This window comes from Morone saxatilis, unplaced genomic scaffold, assembly GCF_004916995.1.
Source record: "Morone saxatilis isolate NCDOM2014 unplaced genomic scaffold, NCSU_SB_2.0 Contig22, whole genome shotgun sequence".
Classification (NCBI taxonomy): domain Eukaryota; kingdom Metazoa; phylum Chordata; class Actinopteri; family Moronidae; genus Morone; species Morone saxatilis.
This window is the reverse complement of record NW_023339785.1, coordinates 8506582-8521452: the sequence shown is the minus strand read 5'-3', so window position 1 is coordinate 8521452 and position 14871 is coordinate 8506582. Positions and strand designations below refer to the sequence as shown.

Genomic DNA, 14871 nt, shown 5'->3' with positions numbered 1-14871 from the left:
CTCCTCCTCCACAGGAGGGGGCGGTGGTGGGGGGGCCACGATCTTTCCCTTAATGGGCCTGGGTGGGTGGTCAATCAGGCAGTCTGGGTCCCAGTAGGGGTCACAGTCGTACTCCATGCCCTTGAAGGTGCGGATGAGGGCTGGGGGAGACTTCTTGATGAGGACTGGTGGGGGTGGGGCGGACTTCTTTGGTGGAGGGGGAGGAGGTTGGGGCACTGCGACTGGGGCTGGAGCTTTCTGGGGGGTGCAGTGGGGGTGGTAGCGGGGGTCGCAGAGCACGGGCACGGAGCCGGTGGGCATGTAAACGATGTGGGGCTTACAGAGGGGGTCCCTCTTGTTGCACAGATAGAGAACATCAGCCTGGGAGATGGATGGAGCAGGAGGAAGAGGAGGAGGGGTCGCTGGGGGCTCTGTGGACTTTGGGAGCCCTTTCATTGGAGGCGGAGGAGGAAGAGCGACTTTGCACTTCTTGTCCGTAGCCGGGTCACACATGATCATTGGCACTCCCAGTTTGCTCTGGAAATAGGGCGCGTCGGGGCCGTAGGTGTGCTCAAGGTACCTCATCTGTTGGTAGAGCATCCGCAGCTTGTCTATCTCATAGAGCTGAGAGGAAGGAGCACCAGAGAAATTAAAGGGGTGACACATGACTGCAGAGGCCTTTGATAAGGATGAATCAGTCAGTTTAATTTAGGATTAAAGTCTGTCCTGAAATATGATTTGAGGCCAGATTAATTATATTTAATATTCAACGAAATTGGGTCTGGACTGTTTAATGCAGAATGAAAGTTAAAGAAAAGACATTGCAGGTTTTTGTGCTCTGGTTTGAGTCTAGTACCTTCCCCCAACTGGTTTACTGGGATATGGGAATGTCAATTTAATTTCTTTTGAATGTAATATTTTAAAAACATTCTGAGGCTTTTTGCAATATAGGGATCCAGTCAGATAAATGTTAAATTATAGTTCTTACAGAAGTCATACCACCAGATTGAGGCATTTGATTTTTATTCCCAGAATAATTCTGTGTAACACTTCAATCAAAGTCCATTCAAAGTTATTATATCTTTACATGTGATAGATAGAGATAGATTTATAATATAGTGCCCTACCCCCTCAGTGTGTCCGATGCTGCTGTAGTAGCGGTAGTAAGCCTGGAAGTCTGGGTTTCCCCTGTACCACCTTGGGTCCACATTACGCTTTAGTCTGGAGTGAGCCAGAAAGCCGTGCGCTTCCTCTGAGTCGATACTAAGGTCACTGACAGGGACCATCTCTGAGAAAAGAGGAGAAGCTCAGTCCCTTAAAAGATAAAGCACATCCTAACAGTTATTTATCCTGAAGTTAGTTAAGATCTGCAGTTACCTTCCTGCTTGATGGCATTTAACAAAGATTTGGCCTCCAGCAGACCTGGATGGGGAGAGAAATCATTTGATGGATGTTGATTATTATGTTCTTGACGTATGTTTGTTGAAGCAGTCGTACAATAAAGAATCAGAACAGACCTGGGAGCAACATCAGACAGCAGAGTGCCCCCGCCATCCACAATGAGGAAATCATCTTCAAACCCTGAAATCCAGAGAAGTTTCATGGCAAAAACAAATTTGTATCATTTAAGAAGAAAAGGCCACAAAATGTATTAACTATTTGACTACTAATGCAAGAAATAAATGTATCTGGATGAAGCACCTATGTATGTTTCTGATTAACTTTGTCTCCAGGTCAACCTATTGTCCTACTCTCTCAACTCAGTATGTGCAGTCTGTGTGAAATATAACAGAGCAGCTACAGTAGATAAAGTTATACCACTCAACTGAATGAAATGCCATTTTTAGTTAAATCAGCAGCAGTGTCAAAGCCTAATGACCAAAATCATCCGACCATGTTTTACTCACCTGGCGCAGGAAGCTGTGTTCACTGCACAAACAGGGCTGAGTGGGTTAAATACAGATCTCTGTGTCAGACCCCCTGAAACACTATCTCCTGTCCAATAGAACTCCACCAACGCTGAGACCAAAATCTTGGCTCCACCTCTTTCTTAATACCGTTTAATATGGGGCCTTTGGCGCCAATTAGGAATAAAAAGCCCCTGCACTTTTAGTAGCAAAGCCATAAAGAGATCAGACTTCAAATGGAAACTCCCCATTAAGTCTGGAAGTAAAGAATCACCTGCTGGGACAACTGCAACTGTGGGGGAAAATGCTGCCTACCAACACAATATTGCAGCCAAAAAAACTGTAAATCTCATAGATGACAACCTGCACAGCCTTAATCTGACATTTATAATGAGTTGTTAAGACATTTCTGCTCTAAAAGCTGGTTGTTTTTACCCAGAGAACACCTGCTTTTGTAACAGTTCTGCGTCCAGAAGGCTGGTTATCAACTCACTGAGCAACGACGAGGCTTCTTTTATGTCTTAACATGTTGGCAATTATATTTAAAGCCCTTGAAAGCAGACTGCATTCTTATCGGATGCTGTCACACCAACATACTACCTACATGTCATAAACTTAATGCATGGTATTTAGTTCACTCACAACAGCCGAGAGTTTCCATCCAACAGTAAAACATTTGCACCCATGTCGAGGCGGTATTCACACACACACACGGTTTATTACAATAACTGGCAAATATACATGTAACGAACATTTTTGGTTGATAAATTTATCATTTGATAAATCAAAATTAATCATCTTCTGATCGAGTAGTCATGTATCAAGTATAAAAAAAACAAATGTCAGCTTTGTCTTATGGAAGTAAATTGAATGAAAGTTGAAAACCTACGCTCTGGAAAGTCAACAGGAATCTTTTAACCATTTTCTGGATTAAATGATTTATTAGGAAGCATCTGGAGCAACGTCCAGTTTAATCAATAATAACCATTACAGCGTCAAAATAATATTTTAAGACATAGCCCTGGGCTTTTAGGAAAGACGTTTTATAGTCAGTTGCAAACCTATGTTAGCATGTTTTACGAGCAAGACGTGCGACTGACAGCAGCAATTATGTCAACAAGGCTGCTACAGTAACAAACCAGGTGTTAGTGATGATTGCGGCACATGAACTTTATTCTTCCCGTTTCCTGTGCACACTGGAACCCAAATGAACCACATAAAGCAGAGTATTGAACCATCAATTTATTATAACTAAGTCACAATACAAGGCTCAACGTTAATTTATCTTGCCTGACTTGCATTACAATGTATAAAAATGTACAGAATAGCTTGTGTCAAAGAAACTGGAAGCTTTAGGTCTAAACTGCAAATGCTACACAACCCCAATGTTCTGACAATACATATTTACAAGCAACTTTACTTAACATAAAAAGCTATGGATCTCCAACATCAGGAATTCTTGCAAAATGGTTGTGCATAAAAAGTGTCCACGTTCTGCTTGACTTGTGTTACAAAATGCTGGAGGAGGAAGAGTGAAGAGCCCCCAATACAAGTCTGTAGAAAGCCCACAATAAAGAGTTTTCCCCTCAGGTGGCTGAAACACAGCGTGCATGAAGATGTGTCCCGGGTTCTTCAGACAAAGGTGATGCGGCTGCGGGCCTGGTTGACCTGCCACACGTTCAGCTCCTCGTACTCCTCCAAGGCCTCCTGGAACTGGGCGGGGGTGAAGCCGCGAGAGACGCAGCGCTGCTCGGCTTCAGCCATGCGAACCACCCCACCGGCTCCTCCGCGGCCTGCCACGCCCTCCGTGTGGAGAGCTCGCGCACCAGAGAGGAAGATGACGTCGGCCGGGCGCTGAGCCCTTAATGGAGAGAAAGAGAGAGTTGATTTGAGTTTGTTCGACTTCTTCACTTTGCACTGATGTCAGAGGTTGAAGAAGGTAAATTCAAACTACTTACTGAGTTTTTATTTGTATCAAACAAGGAATATTTGCACGGAAATACACTTTTTCAGGTTTCTTATTCTAAGCAGTCAAGTCAGCCAGCACGTAGACCCCTAAACCTTAAATTGTCCTTTTTACACTTTGATTTTTGTAGTTCAAACTAAACATGACATGTTCTTAGTAAACTCCAACTCTGAGACATATGTGATATCGTCTTATCCAAGTATCAGCTGGAAAACAAGTGCAATTTGTCTACTTTTTTTTTTTTTTTGACCTGGCTTCTCTCTACCTCCCATTGTTTAAAAAATAAATAAATTTAAAAAAAAGAGCCTCCGGGGAATTTTCAAGAACTGAGCAGAGAACAGTACATGCAGCAAGGGGTGTGAACGTCACCAGTCTTTGACGCCTGCCACAGAGAACATGCTGCCGTGTGAAAAGAGCTCTATAAAAACCCAGAGACGTTTTATGGCTTCCTCCAGGATACGCAGCTACTCTTACTGGCATACGAGAACTAATAAAAGGGAATTCTGGGTCGGATGACATCCGGTCACTTGTGTTATGTGCTGTTGGAGCTGGACAAATGCCATTATTAAGACAGCTCTGAGGTTCCAGTATTAACGCTAACCTTGTGGTGCTGGACTTGTCAGCTTGTAGCGAATCCTTGGACATCTCCATCAATCTCATTGCCTCGTTGACGTCTTCCTTCTCCACAGACTCCATCATGCGGAGGCGAGCCTGCAGAAAGGCAACAAAAAGGAAAGAATGAGATTGAGATGGAAATGAGATAAATGGGTATCACAGAGGAAATTTAGTTTAAAAAGCAGATCTGTCTTGATTACGGAGGCTGCGTTGTGCCGGCACTGTCAGACCGAGACAAGTGCAATGCCCTCTGGGATGGCCGGCAATTGCCCAAGTCTCCGCCTCTCAACACCAGCTAGTCTCTCTACAGGTTGAAATTGAAACAAGAATGCTAAAAGACGTACTGAATACTTCAAATATCAAGTTTTTATACAGAACATATTGATGACAGTTCTGGCCACGGTCAGTTTTGCATGGGTTTGCACAGCTGCTCCTAACGCACACAGGCTGACTGCCCACCCAGCAAAGCTGGCCAGGACCAGACTCATGGTTATTGTGATAAAAACATCTGAAACATCTGAACAAACGCAAATATCTTCAGCACTGCAACTCAAGCCGTTTCTTTCACACAGGGATGGTTGCAGCTGGCCCCCTTGTGGACGTCTGTGTGCAGCACATTGCCTTCCTGTCTGCCTGAAGTGCTGGTTTTGCAGTAGGTGGATGACTGCTACCTGCACAAACAGCACTTTTGACAACCAGAGGCAGAGATGACACCTGACCATAAAACACTTAATTCAGGAAATGTGAACTTTAGAAAGCCAAGAACAAAATACAGAATTACAAACAGATGTGTATCCATCTGGTTTGCTATTGCTGAGTTATAATGAACGACAGGCTGAAGATGTTTTGTCCATCGTGGGAAAGAAGTGCTCACATTGCAGTAGGCCAGGTTATCATCACTACCTGCACTGTAAGCACTTTATCACACACTGGACTACTGATGAAGACACCAGGATGATTGTCACACTTTATTCAAATAACTTCAACAAAGTGACATCATAATATTTGGGTACATTTAGAGTTTAAACGGCATTAGTAAGGACTCTGCATTGTTTGGAAAGATGGCTGACAAAATAATTCTACACCTGCTGTGGTTTCAATTATTTTAACTGGTCTGTGAAAGTTCCCAGCAACCCACGGCTCACTAGAGTGGGGGTGTAGTTCTCACCAGGGCAGTGGACAGACGGAGAATGGAGAGGAGGGTACGGGCAGAGGTGAAGGTGGTGTCTTTGCTGACTCGGGCCTCTTTCCTCATCTCCACGTAAGCGGCAGTGATGTAATCAGCCAGCGCCTCGGGCACCACAGGCTGCCGCTTCTTGCACACAGCGAGGAAACGCCTGAGGGGACATTTCAGATTTTTGTTAAATCAATATTGCTGTGTGACACTGGAAAACTTCACCACTCTACCAGCTTTCATTAACCCGAACTATGTAGGATAATGATCTGCTTTAATGCGTTAAATATATTGATAGAAGAACCTTTGTAACATTTTTTGTTTTTTATCGTTACCTCATCAGCTTCATGTCGATGGGGGTGAAGTGTGTCGGCGGCTGGCGGCAGTGCTGGTGGACGTAGGTGATGTGCTGGGCCAGACGCAGGTCAGCATCGGCATCCGGCTTGTCCTGGATCAGCCAGAGGAGGTCGAAACGGGAAAGCAGAGCGGCTGGCAGCTGGATGTTCTGCTCAATGCTCTTCCGGGGATTGTAGCGGCCATAGGCGGGGTTGGCTGCTGCTAGGATAGAGCAACGGGCATTGAGGGAGGTCATGATGCCGGCCTGCAAAGAAGCGAAAAAACACGAGTTGAGATTTGAATATCACAACTAATTAGCTTAATTAAGCCACCAAGTGCGGTTCTCTTTACCTTAGCGATAGAGATGGTCTGCTGTTCCATCACCTCGTGGATGGCTGTGCGGTCAGCATCGGCCATCTTGTCAAACTCATCAATGCAGCAGATGCCCTGATCAGCTAGCACCAAGGCCCCACCTTCCAGGGTCATTTCTCCGGTCATGGGGTCACGCATCACTGCTGCAGTCAGACCAACGCCAGACGAGCCGCGACCTGTTGTGTACTGGCCTAAAGATTAAAGGGGGGACAGGAGAAAGTGATCAAATTATACATTTGGTTATTAAAATTGCATACAGAGCCTAACACTGGTATCAGGTTGCCACTGTATAAACTAGAGATTTTTTATAAAATCATTCAAGTGTGAAAAACCTGGCACAAAAAACAGCCGTAACACACCACTCTAGACAGAGGAGCACATCAGAAGTTAATATTTTAACATGTAAGCTCTAATGGAAAGTATGCCCTCCTTGATAAAATATTAAACAAGGTCTTGGACTTTCACTCTGACAAACAGGACTGTACTTACTTCGAGGAGCCAGACGGTCAATGTAGGACAACAGCTGGGACTTGGCTACTCCTGGGTCTCCCATCAGGCAGATGTTTATGTTGCCTTAAGGGAGAAGAGCCAAAACAGGAAGAGTGTTTTTTAAGATAAGATTTCATAAAGGCAAATGCTTTGTTTTCGAGGAACGCTCCACATGATAGCAGACTGGGGTTGGTGGTGTACAAAAAATTTGCAATGTGATCATCCTAACCTTAGTTTTATAGTATGCGTTACAGAATTCATGCTTGTAAGATAGTTCACTGTTGACAGGTAATTACAAAACATTTAAAATATCTGACTGCAATAATCTCTACTGTTGGATTTGAGAATGTTGACACAATTGAGGGAAGAGGGAATTTTTAAAGGATGAATTAGTACCAATCCTTATTGGGAAACAAGGTATAATCAAGGGATGCAATCAACAGAATTTTTTAGTTGTCGGGTTATTACCTGCTACTGGGACAACTTTGGTTCTCTTCAGGAGATAAACGGCCCCTTGTCTATTGTATAGAGAGAGATTAATGGGCTCAAGTCAGTGCTCACCTCTGATTTTCATGCCTTTGGGTGCCTGTTCTACTCCTCCAACCAGCAGCAGGAGCAGAGCCTTCTTTACATCTTCATGTCCATAGATCTCAGGTGCTATTGAGCCAGCTAGCTTCTCATAAAATCCTTCCTCTGGAACAGACAATACAATCACTTCAGTTGCTAAAAGAGCGAGGCAATTGTCTGCTGTGTCAGGTTTCTGCATTCATACTGGTTACTGTTGTGTCATTTTTATTGAGATCCAGTCGTCATACACAAACCTGTGATGCTGCGCAGTTCCTCCTCAGTCAGGTCTTCATTGCCGAGCTCATCGTCCTCTGTCTTGTTCATGAGTGTGATGCTGTGGGCCTCCATGTACGTTTCTGACAGAAGACCCTGAAATGACCAAGATAGGATAAAAACTTATTTTAGACCTTGTGTACCAACACTGAATAAAGTTCTCCCTAAAATCAGGTCCAATGCCACATACCTGAACAGCCTGTTTGAAGCCTGTGCGCAGAAGAGGGAGGAAGACTCCGGTGATTGCTACGTGGTCTCCTGGCTGGGCAAGACGTGTATTCTCTCCACGGGCGTAAACAGACATGCTCCTTGGAATATTACCAACTGGCACCTGGTCACTCTGTGGGACAAGAGACGAAACTCATCAGAAAATCACAACAGAATTTCTGGCAACAGTGAGTAAGCATTTTTTGGGGATATAGTTCCTCACATGTTCCTGAATGCGGATCTCCTGGAATTTGACAAATTTGGAGCCTCTCGTCTGCAGGTAGAGTCGACCTCCGGATTTGTTGGTGACACACTCTTGGCTGGGACACATGATGAGGGGCATGAAGGAGGGAGACTGGATCTGAAGGGAAAAAATAAATGCTGTGAGGGATACCTAAATGTGTGCACTGCCCCAGGATACAAGTGATTACAGAACTAAAACCAATCTTACTGGTTGATAGGTCTCAGCACCACACTGGTCACACGTGTAAGTAGCGACAGCCATCATTGGTTTGACCTCAGTGGCACGGGTCACTATTCCTCGGACAGTCACCAGATTTCCGATGCTGTCCGCTCGCACATCACGCACCACTTTGGGTTTGGTAGTGCTGGGAGGCTTGAAGTACAGCTCACTGTGGATGGAAGATAGAGTTAATGAGAAAAGGTATCAGAACGAAAACATATGCACGATTTACGAAAGCAGAACGCTTTTCAAAGACTACAGCAACTGGTGTGATGTAAAATATGTAGATAAGACTTCAACTTACAATCTCCTCATGAGTTCAGGTGGGTATTGGTTACGAGGGTCTCGAGTGTCCGCAGGGTCGCGGCCCCTCTGTTCCATCATCAGCCTGTGCTCAATGTACACGTCCAAAGAGTCCTTGGCCACAATCTGGATATAACAAGAGATAGAGATAGAGATAGAATAGGATACTATATATATATATATATACGATATTATCATTATTAGTATTATAATAAACAGTTGTATGTTATTAATCTGAGGTGAACCACAGCAGCAAAATGTTACATGTGAACCAAGTTACAACAGCTGACAGCTAACACTGCTTTAAACTTTGTTTCAAACACATACAGATCAACTGGTGCCAACAAACTCATCTTTTTTCTTTGTACTCGGCGCAGCTCTGCACGCATCGCAAACAGGCCCGTGTAGCGCTTTGCATTCTCACAGATGCTTCACCAGCTCGGGGTCTTCTTCAGCACATGTCCAGTTTCCACGTAGACAGACACCTTCTCCTGTGGCCAGCGCACCATGTACACGAGACTTATATTAGACGAGCATTAAATTACAGACCTTGTCTGCACAGATAACACAACAATGACAGCGTACACTTTGACAAACAGTGCGGTGGTTGCATCCAGGTAACAGTTATATAATGTGGTACACAATGTGCACTGGCATACACATTTTACAAACAGTGGGGGTCTTTCCTTACCTTGTATTAAGTAAGTTTAATTGTTTTTAATTTGAGGATTATGGAGCTTTAGGCAGTTACACTTAGATTAATACATAATAAAATCATGTACTAGTTGATGAACCAGCACTCTTTTCAGTTGATTCTTGGGTAAGCACCCTTAAGCCTTAACCACAGGGGACACAACCAAGTTCTTTATTTTATAAATAAATAAGTTGTTAAAACTGTAAGGAACCATTCAGTGTTTTGAAGATATTCTGGTTTAACAATAATCACTGGAATTACTGTCCAAAGATGGACTAAAATTATTTATCCAAAAAGCAAAAGATAACTGCCCATGTTTAATACAATCATCAATACTTATTTCACCTTAGTTTATTCAGTTGTGTGATAATGTCAATATAATCTTTCAGTTTGTTTAAGGCCAAAACGCCCATCCATAAAACTAAGCTATTTACCATTTATATAATATTACAAGTTGAGTCCATATATTGAACACCTTCTTCTCCATGTATCCTCGGAGTAAAACTCTGCAGTGAACCGTTTGGCATTTATCTGCAAAAACAAACAAAAATCACTTCAGACTATTTCACAGCAGAAAAAAAAAAAAAAAAACACAACAGGCCAATCGAGCAGACACTAGGGTTGAGATTTTTTTTTTCCCTTTCTTCTTAAGCTTATACATACACAAAGGAAATCATTGATTTACTGATTCTACATCAGTTTGAATATTGTAGCTAGTTTGTAAGTTTAAAAGCTGTTGAAAATGTTTACCACAAAAGGGGAATCCACCAGTGGGCTAGAGGACTGGGAAGTAATTTTGTTGTCTGCGACGACCCCCTTGTTGAGATAACATGGCATCCTGTAATTCTCGGATGAGTACTATTGCCTACAGTAGAGCACAAACATGCTGCTTGATGGACTACAGGACCAATAATATCGCCTTGAGTTTTGACCTACTGCACAGTTTTAGAGAGAAGAACTGGCGGTACGCAGCAGATCGCTCGGGAACAATGTAAATATTAAAACAACAGTCGCGCTCAGTTCAGTGTCATTTTTTTTTTTTTTTTTTTTTTACAGGAAAATATCGCTACTTCTCGAAAGTAGCAAATCTTACTAAGAATATTTAATTTCCACGTTGCGAGAAACGAAAATAGGTCTCGCAGTGGTGATTAAAACACTCACTTACTTTGTCGATGTAGCGGAAAATTGTGCAGCGCGGTTTATTATTTCTCTGTTCTGAGGATGTTTATTGTTAAACAAAGAGCACATGGTTTTATGTGCTGTCACCCGCATATTCCCTCCGCGACCCTCCGCTTTAAAATAGTCTGGCTGTTTTCAAAACACGGGCCAGCCATCTTCTAAGTTTAGCTCGGTTAGCTTAAGCTGAGCGTAAGAAGTCCATCGATAATTATCTGGCTCTAAAATCACAATCACAAATCGGCGAGGAGACAGGTGAGCGAACACGCCAAGTTAACGACATTTACTCTTCGTAAGGAGTGCTGCAGATTATCTCACACATCTTGAGATATTTTTTTATCTTCTATGGGTATAGTAATAGTTTACGCCTTTTCTACATACAAATATGCATAAGTTGTTAGTTTGAACTTGTTAACTGAGAGAGTAATTACAGATGGGATGCCTTTCAAATAATAAAAATTATAAGCTAAAGCTTTTTTATTGCCTATTCGCAGATCAAACACTTCTAAACAATCAAAAAAACTATAGCAGTTATATTGTAATTATATTAAGATAGGAAAGTGCGCGAAGCAGGAAATGAGCAGGGTAATCCTGAAATATTTGAGGATGCTTGTTAAATCGATGAATTGCAGTCGCTTTGGTCGTTTGTCCATTAACTATTCTTGATAAATGACTAGTACTATACACTAAATTACTCTATATTACATTTTCTCAAGCTTTTCTTTCAACTCTTCTTATATAAGATACACGATTATATAGGATGATGTCATGAGAATAGACTTTTGAGTGCCCTTGAGCAGCAGGTGGACCTAATGTACAGCTGGGGAAGATTTAATTGGATAGTAATAAACTGGTGCATCAAGTCAAGCTTAAGGTCTAGACCGTGATATGTTTACTGAGAACCAATAGATGGGAATGAATGAATACTACGGTGTTTGAAGCAAGTTGAAGTTCAATAAGGCTGATTCCACTATATTCCTACCATTGTACAAGCAATTAATCGCAACGCCTAGTCTTATTCTAAACTATTAGGTCTTGAAAAATATTACAATGTAATGAGTCATGTATCAGAAATGTATTGAATATCGCCCAACAAATCTGGTGGTGACTGTGCATCTCTAGCAGCAACATTATATATGGCTCCCAAATTAATTGCACAACGATGATGATACACTAACAGTGCGTCGGGTAAGTGAAAAAGTCGTTGTAAAGATCGTGGATACTTAAGATCGGTTTTGCTTCTCTCGTTTCGCTGGTTTCAATTGTAATGGTCACTGGATACTTTGACTGCTAAATACTAAGTGTGTGTAATTATTGATTGTTTGGGAGCATTGTTTGCGACGATTGCTCGCTGCCTATTTATTATTAACTTAGCAGCCTGAACTTCGCCAAGCGCAGTATTCCGTCATATTCACATCGAACATCAAAACACAATTTACTTGCATCACATGCTTATTGGATTAGTGTGTTAACCTGTGCGCAGCATCAGTAAGTGGAAAATATTCATGGCCTATATATGTAAATTACGAATATGATTAAGAGTCAGAAAGTCGTTTATTTATGTACTATAGAAGAGACGTTGACCATGATAGCCAATGTACTATATCCATACCTGTGAGATAAGAATGTAGTTTTGCATAGCACCACACCCCACAACACACTAACCAAAGACATATCTCCAATAATTATTCCCAGTAGTGTAGCTTGTTAAAGGAAAGTAAGACAAGTTATGCAGAGGGGAAACGAGGAAGATAACGTTATTATGGAGATAAACTCATTATGACAGTTAAATAAGATTAAACCTAACGTTATTATTAGCTGCCTTCATAGCAAGTGATACTCCAATTAGTTTCAAGAGGACACGTTACTAATTCTGCTCATTAGCCAATCCTGTGCTCCATGCTTATTGTGAAAGAAGCCCATTACCTTTCTCTGCCAGTCGTAATCTTACGAGCCATGGCTGAGACCCTAGTGAGATAACTTCAGTCCGAAACCCGAGGCACGCGCAATCACGAAAAGCGGTATTCCGGTTTTAGTCCATTCACAAGACCGAGACCGTCGTCATTCAGCAGCCTTCCGGTCGCCGAGCAAAGAAGTGGCGCGAGTCTGACTCCGGCAGCCAATGGCGTGCTCTTTCATCGGGAGATATGGTGGCGACAAAATTCGGTGACTTCTGTTCACCTGACCTGTGGCGAAGTCCGGTGAAAAGACGATTCAAGGGTCCGCAGTTAATAGGCGGTATCTTAGAACTCATTGTAGCTTCTTGAAGTACATGCTCAGAAAAATGAGAGGTTCGAACTCAAGCTGTTTATTTACTTACCGCTTTCCATAACATACACAACACAATACTATCTGATCTTATATACACTACAGCGTAGGCGAGGGAATATGTAGACAACGATTGGTCAAATCTTATGGGATAGCAAATACCTGCATATCATTTCTGCAGCTTAGATACAAGACATGGAGGCAATACATATTATGTGGATCTCTTTCAGAATTGTATATAGTGTACGCCTACTTCACTGTCGCGGGGAAGGAATCACACCAGGAACCAGCACCCCTTGTTCTTTTCTTGCATTATATGTATATAACAACCTAAAAATTGAGGACACAAGAGCCATACACCATTACAATCAAGCTGGTATCGGTTCTAATGAATTGCAAGTTTCTATAGATCTTTTCATACTTGTCAGTATTACCCTATGTTGGACCTCTTATATTACAAAAAAAAGATTAAAATAGTATCTTGCTATTTGTGATAATTATAGTGACTTATATATTTTTATTTGGGATGACCAAATAATACCCTACTTGCTCATTCCTTACATTTTACACAGTATATGTGTGAGTGTTAAGATCCATGATGATGTAACCGAGATGGTATAGATAGCACACTTCATTTACTTCTACTAATCTTTCTTTATCGTTTTCACACACCAAACCCTCACTATTACCTCTCCCGTGATGGATACCGTTTTTCTTATCCTTTGCTATAGATATATAGGAATGCCGTTACAACGCTTTAACACAGATAATTCCACAAGAAATAACACCATAAATAATTTTTATGAGCCTCACTATAAAAATTACATTTAGGTTATAACACTAGACCGGAAAAGATGAAGCAAATATGTGTGGATTCCTCTCTCCGATATAGTCTAAAGTCAATATTTAAAGAACTTATGAGTCAGAAGTAGTAAGATGAATTATTAATACGCTATACGTTGGTAGGGCTCTCGCTGTAATAATAATATCTCTGCTTTTCTTTATCTGCTCTATCGAACGCCTAAGATGCTGATAGATTTCGTCGTTTGAAGTAGAATAATGGATTAGGTTAGATTTCGTAGCTATTATCGCCTACAGAGAGTCGACCAGCTTTGGTTCAGCTTCAACTACTTAGTGATGAGTGTCCAGTCGCTTTTTAACAGGCTAGAAAGTGATGTTTCGTCTCATGAGTAAGTAGTGTCAAAGCAAATTGCATAGAGTAGATATCGGTGTATGTATTCTATGTCTTCTTTCGGGAACTATTAATAAGTCTAATAGCATCTCTCATCATATTTCTTATCGCTATTTTTTTAGACATGCCATACAACACTGTCTGCAAACCAATTACGCTCATTCAAAAGATATCTCAAGACTCTCACTAGATGTTTAATGTCAAACACGCGCGCGTAATTTTATATCTTTTGCGGAAGCATTCTAAAGCGGAACATAATGTAGATGGTTGTGGATCAAATGTTGACAATGCAGTTTTTGATAATGGTCTAAAAACAAATAATCTAGTTTACTAATCACTTGCCGACAATAATGGGTAGATTGCATAATTCACATCATTAAGTCTCTATGTACTTTTATTTTTTAAATCATATGATTTCAGCTTGTTCTTCGCTCTCACACTCAGCCAATTCAATATGACTAAATCTGTGTAGCTGAAAACTCACAAACTGAGAATCTCGCATGCCTCCCTGTGATATCAGCCAAAATTCATTTTAAGAAAGAATCCGGCGTAGGCGGTATGCCTGAAGTGTGAGAACTTCAGATAGAAAGACATAAAAGGCAACAGGTAACAGTAACATATTGTTATTACCATATACGAATGTAAATATGTATCTCTTTACGGTTTGCACAATGCGTGAGCCCATTGAGAATATGCTTTTTATAGTGTTAAATTTTGAACTTATTGTCAAATAGCTTCTAATTATTGCTCGAAACATGGTATGAAATTGTAGATGTTTGGCAAGAAGAAACAGCGTGGTATTTAGAAGGACCTGACATGCTCGTACGATGTGTTGTGTGTGTTTCAGACCTCGGAACAAGAAAATGAAGTTATATTATCATAAGGTTAAG

The 14871-nt window shown here is 41.6% G+C and overlaps 2 protein-coding genes across 2 annotated transcripts in view; both read right to left on the bottom strand.

Annotated features, from left to right (window-relative positions):
- Positions 1–1273, bottom strand: part of LOC118333573 (leucine-rich repeat extensin-like protein 3) — a 1720-nt gene extending 447 nt beyond the window's left edge. The window contains exons 1-2 of the mRNA XM_035669278.1: positions 1107–1273; positions 13–603 (exon numbers count right to left, since the gene is read on the bottom strand). Of these exons, the coding sequence (XP_035525171.1) occupies positions 13–603; positions 1107–1265 (750 nt within the window). The 5' untranslated portion in view covers positions 1266–1273. The remainder of the gene's footprint in view (positions 1–12; positions 604–1106) is intronic.
- Positions 1274–3041: 1768 nt separating this feature from the next.
- On the bottom strand, positions 3042–8773 carry mcm7 (minichromosome maintenance complex component 7). The gene is made up of 12 exons (XM_035669928.1): positions 8653–8773; positions 8337–8517; positions 8109–8246; positions 7869–8018; positions 7660–7774; positions 7400–7531; positions 6839–6922; positions 6329–6540; positions 5977–6242; positions 5636–5804; positions 4454–4563; positions 3042–3747 (listed from the first exon to the last, which is right to left on the bottom strand). Exons 1-12 carry the CDS (start codon positions 8730–8732, stop codon positions 3519–3521), a joined length of 1866 nt encoding a protein of 621 aa, XP_035525821.1. The 5' UTR covers positions 8733–8773; the 3' UTR covers positions 3042–3518.
- Positions 8774–14871: the final 6098 nt, after the last annotated feature.

What these genes read in the sequence shown, in the direction of transcription:
- mcm7 (XM_035669928.1), bottom strand. Translation starts at nt 8,732, where the DNA reads ATGATGGAACAGAGGGGCCGCGACCCTGCGGACACTCGAGACCCTCGT. An exon ending in GTGCTGAGACCTATCAACCA is followed by an intron (nt 8,247 to 8,336) that starts GTAAGATTGGTT and finishes TTTTCCCTTCAG; the next exon opens with ATCCAGTCTCCCTCCTTCAT. An exon ending in GCTTCAAACAGGCTGTTCAG is followed by an intron (nt 7,775 to 7,868) that starts GTATGTGGCATT and finishes TGGTCATTTCAG; the next exon opens with GGTCTTCTGTCAGAAACGTA.